Raw genomic sequence first — 7,643 nt, forward strand, 5'->3', positions numbered from 1 at the left:
TTAAACAGCTTGGATTTCACCTTCAATCTCAATTTTCTTTTCATCCTCTGCTTCATGACTAATGTACTTGTACCACTTAGCACATAGCACATAAGCTACGAAGTTTATAGCAGAAAGCACGACAAGTAAGAAGTAAAACCTGTCCACATGCCCTAAGTTGAGATCTTCAGGAATCCAACCAGGCTCACAATTTCCACTTGTAATCCCCATCACTATGTTGATAATGAAGCTGCTAAGAAAGTTTCCTAGAGAGATGGATGCCATGCACAATGAGCTTCCAAAACTTTTGATCCCGTCCGGAGCTTGACTATTGAAGAACTCTAGTTGACCGACATACATAAACACCTCAGATGCTCCGAGCAGTGCATATTGTGGCGATTGCCAAAGTATGCTAAGCGAACTAGACTTGGATGCAGTGGTAACCCATTTTAGTCTTGCAATCTCCGTTAGACCAGCAGCTAACATCGATAGTAGTCCGACTATAAGTCCTACTCCCATTCGTTGAAGCTCGCTAAGCCCTTTGGGGTTTCCGGTTAATTTTCCAGAAACGGGCACGAGTAAATACCGATATAGAAATGTGCATATTAGAACACTAATAATATCAACTACAGACATACTTGCTGCAGGAATCTTGAAGTCTCCGATCTTTGTGTTCATCACTTCTCCTTGCTCGACGAATAGTGAGGCCATTTGGGTAAAAACAACTGAATAGATAATGGTGCACAACCAAATCGGTAACATCTTAATCACAGCTTTAACCTCTTCTACTTGTGTTACCGTGCAAAGTCTCCATCTGTTGTGCATATCACTTTCCGATGAGTCCTTTCTTGTTATCGTTGCTGCTTTATCAAGGAACCTACCAAATCAACAGAAAAAAAGGAAAACATTCAAAATGTAGAAGGATCGAAACAACATAAAGTTTAAAATCAAATTTATTGTTCTTATATGTTTACCTTAACTCGTGACTATGGGCAATCTTTCTACTACCTTTAATGGCTGACTCGGTACCTTCCACCTCATACAACTCATCTCCACGAGAAGGTATGGCAACCTTCCATTTTTTGAATGTCGCAACAATCACTTGAGCGACGCGTGTGAGAGGATTACCACATGGCTTGTAGTACTTGTACCCACGTGACCCCGCCACGAAGAGAAGTAAACCTAGAACAGCTGAACCAGTTGATGCCAAGAACCCAAGTGTCCACGAACCTTTATCTTCAAAGTACACAAGGATGGTATTTGAGAAGAAAGAACCCACATTTAGTGCAAAATAAAAGTAAGAGAAAAAGATTGATCTCGAGTGTCTCCCAACAGGATCAGTCTCGTCAAATTGGTCAGCTCCAAAAGTAGCTATTGTTGGTTGGTAACCACCATATCCCAAAGCAACCATGTAAATCGATATGTAAAACATTGCAACACCTACTGAAGATGGAGGGTTACACTTGGTAACCGGATCTCCACAACCAAATGGCTTGATTAAGTACAACCACGAAGAAACCGATAACAATCCAGCACCCTATATAATTTAAACATCAAACCCATCAATAAAGAAGAAGAATGGCATCGAAGAACCAAACTAAGTTAAGTAGCACTCACCGCTACAAGGATGATTTGAAAAATTGCACATGTCAAATATCGGCCCCAGTAAGAATCACTAAGGAAAGCTCCAACAAGTGAGAACATATAAACCGTTCCAGTCCACTTGCTAACACTGTTTGCAGCCGTAGCATTGTCATATTCAAGAATTCTTGTTAAGAACAAAACCAAATTCACTCCGACACCGAAGAACGTAAGTGTTGCTAGACCTTGATTCACTGTCAATTATTTAACACAAACATAGATCATATAAATCACATTGAATTATACATAAGAAAGACTAAAAAAGATTGGTGTTTATAAAATTACCCAGTAAAAGTATAGCTGACTTCCACCCTTTTGAGTTTGCCTTGTTTTTCTTGACGCTTGGTTTCTCAGTAATTTCGGCATCATCAGTAGTTGTAAGAGAATTCATCCTTTCAGTTTGTTCATTTCCAGTAGAAGCATGGGTGTTTACAGAATTCAGTCCATTTGGAACCTGTTTGTTCTGGTTTTTAGTATTGGAACCGTATAACAAAAGATATATATGTTCTCAAACTTCATCTATTTGAATTGTCCTACTTGATTGGGGCCTTGATATAAGTATGGGTATTTCAATTCTAAGATATTAAGGTGGTGTTGTTGGTTTCATTTCAAATTCAGACACGAAATCTGAATAGAGATCATATTTCATAACTTTTGTTTTTTTCGCTGACTTTCATCTAACTAGTCTGAATGACTAATTTAGTTTGTTATTTTGGGTCTATCAAAGCTATATATATATATAAAGGCCAGCGCTTTGGGGAAAGCTAAATAGTTTCCGGGGTGTGAAATTTTAAGGGGAATATGTAAAATTTTAGAAATTTTCCGGAGAAATAAAAAAAAAAAACACTCCACCTCACCTCACTCTTTCTCCACCTCACCTCTCTATCTGTCTTCTTCGACACGGTCGCCGGCCGGAAAATTTTCCGGCCGGCGACCTTCAACGTTAAAAAAAAAAGAAATTTTTTTTTTTTTTTTTTAAATATGTCTCCAGATCTAGAGAGAGAGAGAGGAGAGATTTTTGTTTTTTTTAGAAGGAGAGATAAAAAAAAATATGTTTGAAGGTCGCCGGCAGGAAAATTTTCCGGCCGGCGACCTTCGACGGAGAAGATGATGAGATGGAGAGAGAGAAGTGAGGTGGAGAGAGAGAGGTGAGGTGGAGAAGCTATTTTGCTTTCCCCCTAAATAAAATTGTCAAACAAATTTGACCAATTTTTGACCAAGTCTTCACACCCCGGAAACTATTTAACTTTCCCCAAAGCGCTGGCCATATATAAAACCTCTAGGTTAAGAATATCTATATAATAAAACAGAAGGGAAAACGATGACTGGGACAAACATCCCTTTTTAATAAAGGATATTGTCTAAAAGTCCTTCTCAAAATTTAAAATATAGTCTTTCGTAGAAATAAAGTTACCTATTTAAAAAATAATGTCGTTTCCTTCTTAGAAATAAAATAACTAATTTAAGAAAAAAGAAACAAAATAAATTTCATGGGTTAAAAAACGAAATTAAAATCTCTCTCTCTCTTTCAATAAAATAATAACTAATTTAAGAGAAAAGAAACAAAAAAAAATAATACAAAAAAAGAATAACTAATAAAAATCTCTCTCTGTCAATAAAATATAACAATAAATTTCGTAACATTTAGTTGATACAAGTGTCATACGCTAGTCTAAAATAAACATAAATGATTTTTTTTTTTCGTAAACTAAATGAAGATGGACCTGGACATGAGCTTCATTGTCAATATTCACATAGATCACAGTTGCCATTGTTCCTTGTCAATCTGCAATATTTTCAAACCCCAAACATTATTATATTTTCAATCTCTACATCAAGAATTTTGTCTCATTACTTACTAGTATTTTTTTGCGAGATTTAGTAACAGAGAGAGTAACGTGTTCCCAAATTCTTCCAGATTCAGGTGAAGGAGAATGATCAATATCAATCACAATACTACTTCTTGTTCTTGTCCAACTAGCTCTATTGAAGAAATCACTAGTACACTTTATTGTCATAAATTATTGAAATTTTGATTGATACCCACTACTTATAATCACTAACCTCAAGCTTTCTAATCCCCTATTTTGAAAACTATGAATGAATTATGAATGAAAAGGGAGAAGAAGGAAGAAAGTAGAGAGAGAGAGAGAGAGAGAGAAAATGAGAGAGAGGGTTAAGGGTATGTATGGATGAAGATGAAGAGTTCTGACCAACTTCTCTATATAAATGGCAGTTCAAAAGAGATTATGTGAATCCACATGTACTTACCTCTTTGGGTTGTGACCCCTTCATTAATTAATATTTAATTAAATGTCTAGATGAATATTTCTTACTTTTTAGTCCAAATACAAAGGAGTGAGGTTTGATTTTCCATCTTTACCCTTTTTTTTTCTTTTAATCCCAAGTTTACTTTTTTGTGGAGTATTATTTTTCTTCCAATTTTAACTTTAAGAATTAACTCATAGATTATTATTTAGGTTAGTGATTTGGGATGAACTAAAATCGCCCGATGAATGTAGAACGAGGAATTGGCATATATACAAAGGTTGTTTCATGATTTGAGGTATCCAAATTAAGGTTATATGAAATAAGTAAAAACAAGTCGGTTTAAGAATTTGATAAAAATCAAATATATATGGAAATTTTTTATAGAAATAAGTAATTTTGGGAAGAACAAAAGTTTTTTAGGTCATTCAAATTCACTAGAGAAAAAAGAGGAAGTAATTGCAAACTATGTTATTTCTCTTTTAATTCTGTCTTGACTAATTCTCTATATCCAAATCAAATTTCAATTACTAACTTTCTTGTTTTTCAACAAAAAAACCAACAGGTTGTTCATCTTCTAATATTCAATCAAATGATGATTCATCTCAAAGTACACCACCAAGATAGACAAGGAACTTGAGGGAAATTTATGACTCAATTAATCCTACTGATCCAAATAATGCTATATTTTTTGCTTTCTTTGCAGGTGAAGATCCAATTTCCTATGATGAAGCATCTAAAGAAGAAAAGTGGCAAATAGCCATGGATGAAGAAATAAAATCAATTGAAAAAAATGAAACATGGGAGCTTACTGATTTGCCTCCAAACAAGAATTTAATTGGTGTGAAATGGGTCTATAAAACAAAGATTAATCCAGATGACTCTATTAACAAGTATAAGGCTAGACTTGTAGCAAAAGGTTATAAATAAAAAGAAGGAGAAGATTATACTGAGGTATTTTCTCCTGTCTCTAGACTTGATACGGTTCGTCTGATTATATTTCTTGCAGCTCAAAACAATTGGAGCATCTTCCAAATGGATGTAAAATCTGAATTTTTGAATGGTGTTCTTAATGAAAAGGTCTATGTTGAACAACCTCTTGGTTTTATAAAGAACGGAAAAAAAGAGAAAGTATACAAGTTGAAGAAGGCTCTTTATGGGTTGAAGCAGTCACCAAGAGCTTGGTATCATCGAATTAATTCTTACTTTGAAGATGGGTTTAAAAAATGTCCATTTGAGCACACTCTCTACATCAAGGAGAGTTCACAAAATTTCATCATTGTAAGTCTTTATGTTGACGATCTAATTTTTACTGGAAATAGCTTGAAGATGTTAGATGATTTTAAATTGTCTATGATAAATGAGTTTTAGATGACATATTTGGGGAAAATGCATCACTTTCTTGGTATAAAAGTTCATCAATCTGATAAAGGAATTTTTATTTCACAAGAAAGGTATGCAAAAGAAATATTAAAAAAAATTCAAAATGGAAGACGCGAATCCAGTTTCAAGTCCGTGTATTATAGGTTTGAAGTTAAGTAAAGAGGGGGAAGGAAAAATTGTTGATTCCACCATGTTTCGAAGTTTGATTGGAAATTTAATGTATTTGACTGCTACAAGATCAGATATTATGTTTGCGGTAAGTTTGGTTAGTAGCTAGATTTATGGAAAAACCATATTCTACTCACTGAGAGGCAGCAAAAAGAATTTCACGATATGTGAAAGGTACAATTGACTATGACATTTTTTATGAAGCAAATATTCCTGTTAATCTTGTTGGCTATACAGATAGTGATTTGGCAGGAAGTTTGGATGATAGCAAAAGTACTTCAGGTTATGTTTTTAGTCTTGGTAGCGGCCCAATTTCATGGTGTTCAAAGAAACAACCCGTTGTTTCTCTGTCTACAGTCGAATCTGAATATATAGCTGCAGCTTTGGCGGGATGTCAAATTATCTGGTTACGAGGTCTTTTGGAAAGTCTAAAGCATGAACAAGTTGTTCCAACAACATTGTTTTGTGATAATAGTTCAACTATTACTGTCACTAAGGATCCAGTACTTCATGGAAGAACAAAGCATATTCGTATCAAATATCATTTTCTACGGGAGCTTGTTAATGATAAAATTATTCAGGTCAAGTATTGCATGACGAATGATCAATTGGCAGATGTACTCACAAAGCCTTTGAGTGGAGAAGCTTTCAAGAGAAATATTGCAAATATGGGAGTTATAAGAAAATTTGATTTATGGGAGGAATTGATGGATATTAAACCAAATTAAAATTGTAATCAATTGCTTTTAGTTGAAGATAATGGTGGAAGATGAAACAAGAAAAGTTTTATGTTTTTTATTATGCACTAAATTAAAATATTTAAGTCATAGTATTATTATATTAGTAGTTACTTATGTTATGGTATTTAGAAAGTCAAGAGTTTTTTGCATTCTACTTAAAGCATCTCCAATGCAACACTCAATCTTAGAAACTCCGAGTGACACGTAGGATTTTTAGAGTTTTTTCTTAAAAATCATCTCCAATGCAACACTCTATTTGGATCTCAAAGATGACGTGTCGAGGGGGGAGGGGGGGGGGGGGAGGAATAGAGATATCTCAAGAAGACACTCTATTTCTAGAGTGTCCTCTTGAGATATCTCTAATTGTCCAACTCATCAATATTTGATTTTCAACCAATAGAAATCAAGTCTTCTATATTTTCTAAAATAACTAATTATTTATTTACAAAAATAACTATGTTACATAAGTAAATAAGATAAGTTCAGAGTTTTGCATTGGAGACAAAAAAAATTGAGGATCTCTATTAACGTCACGTATGAGTGGAAATCTCAATTGGAACTTGACACATATGATGAATAGAGATTCTTTTGAGTTTTGCATTGGAGATGCTCTTAGAAGTAATTTGGTATTAACTTGAGCATCTATAAATACCCAAGTTTGTAGTTTGTTTCAAACAAGAAGTGAGAAAGAAAGTTAATAGAGTAAAGAGTTTTAGCTATCTCCTTCTCTTGTTTAGTTTTATTTCCAACATTAGTTATTTGGGATGAACTCAAAATCACCGGATGAATGTAGAACGGGGAATTGGCATATATACAAAGGTTGTTTCATGATTTGAGGTATCCAAATTAAAGTTATATGAAATAAGTAAAAACAAGTGGGTTTAAGAGTTTGATAAAAAATCAAATTTTTATGTAAGATTTTTATAGAAATAAGTAATTTTGGGAAGAACAAAGGTTTTTTATGTCATTCAAATTCACTAGAGAAAAAAGAGGGAAGCAATGGCAAACTATGTTATTTCTCTTTTAAGTCTGTCGTGACTAATTTTCCATATCCAAATCAAATTTCAATTACTAACTTTCTAGTTTTTCAACAAAAAAAGAAAAAATTCTTGTTTTTTTTATATGTATATTTAGTATTTACCATTCCCTCTATACATTTTTTTTATTGTTGAAAGATCCCTATATACATTTTGCTAAACATTCTCTCTTCATTAATCCAGCGAAAAAAAAAGTATTATTGTCTATATATATATACCCCTTCCATACGAACCACATATGAACCACATTATGACATGATTTCTAAGATGTTTAGGAATAGTGAAATAATGATGTTGAGTTTCTTGATTAATTTCAGCTCTATAAGACACGAAAGGGACATCTAACTAATTAGTAGCATTTATAATGTCACCTTAACGTGTTGTAAGTTCTTACTTCGAGCTTGATTATCCCTAAAACATACTCAAA

At 33.6% G+C, this 7,643-nt stretch overlaps 1 protein-coding gene across 1 annotated transcript; it reads right to left on the reverse strand.

Annotated features, from left to right (window-relative positions):
- Window positions 1-3,392, reverse strand: LOC147540181 (protein NRT1/ PTR FAMILY 7.1-like). The gene is made up of 5 exons (XM_086643206.1): window positions 3,345-3,392; window positions 1,906-2,083; window positions 1,597-1,814; window positions 954-1,516; window positions 1-856 (listed from the first exon to the last, which is right to left on the reverse strand). The coding sequence occupies exons 1-5, from the start codon at window positions 3,390-3,392 to the stop codon at window positions 1-3; spliced, it is 1,863 nt and encodes a 620-aa protein (XP_086499332.1).
- Between the last annotated feature and the right edge of the window lie 4,251 nt (window positions 3,393-7,643).

This window comes from Eschscholzia californica, unplaced genomic scaffold (genome assembly GCF_041429995.1).
Source record: "Eschscholzia californica isolate CP2 unplaced genomic scaffold, dmEscCali1.0.p SCAF_5, whole genome shotgun sequence".
Lineage (NCBI taxonomy): Eukaryota > Viridiplantae > Streptophyta > Magnoliopsida > Ranunculales > Papaveraceae > Eschscholzia > Eschscholzia californica.

Coding starts and splice junctions, on each gene's coding strand:
- LOC147540181 (XM_086643206.1), bottom strand. CDS start 3,392: ATGGCAACTGTGATCTATGTGAATATTGACAATGAAGCTCATGTCCAG. Junction 2,084..3,344: donor ACAATGAAGCTCATGTCCAG/GTCCATCTTCAT, acceptor ACTAAAAACCAG/AACAAACAGGTTCCAAATGG. Junction 1,517..1,596: donor TTCAAATCATCCTTGTAGCG/GTGAGTGCTACT, acceptor TAAATTATATAG/GGTGCTGGATTGTTATCGGT.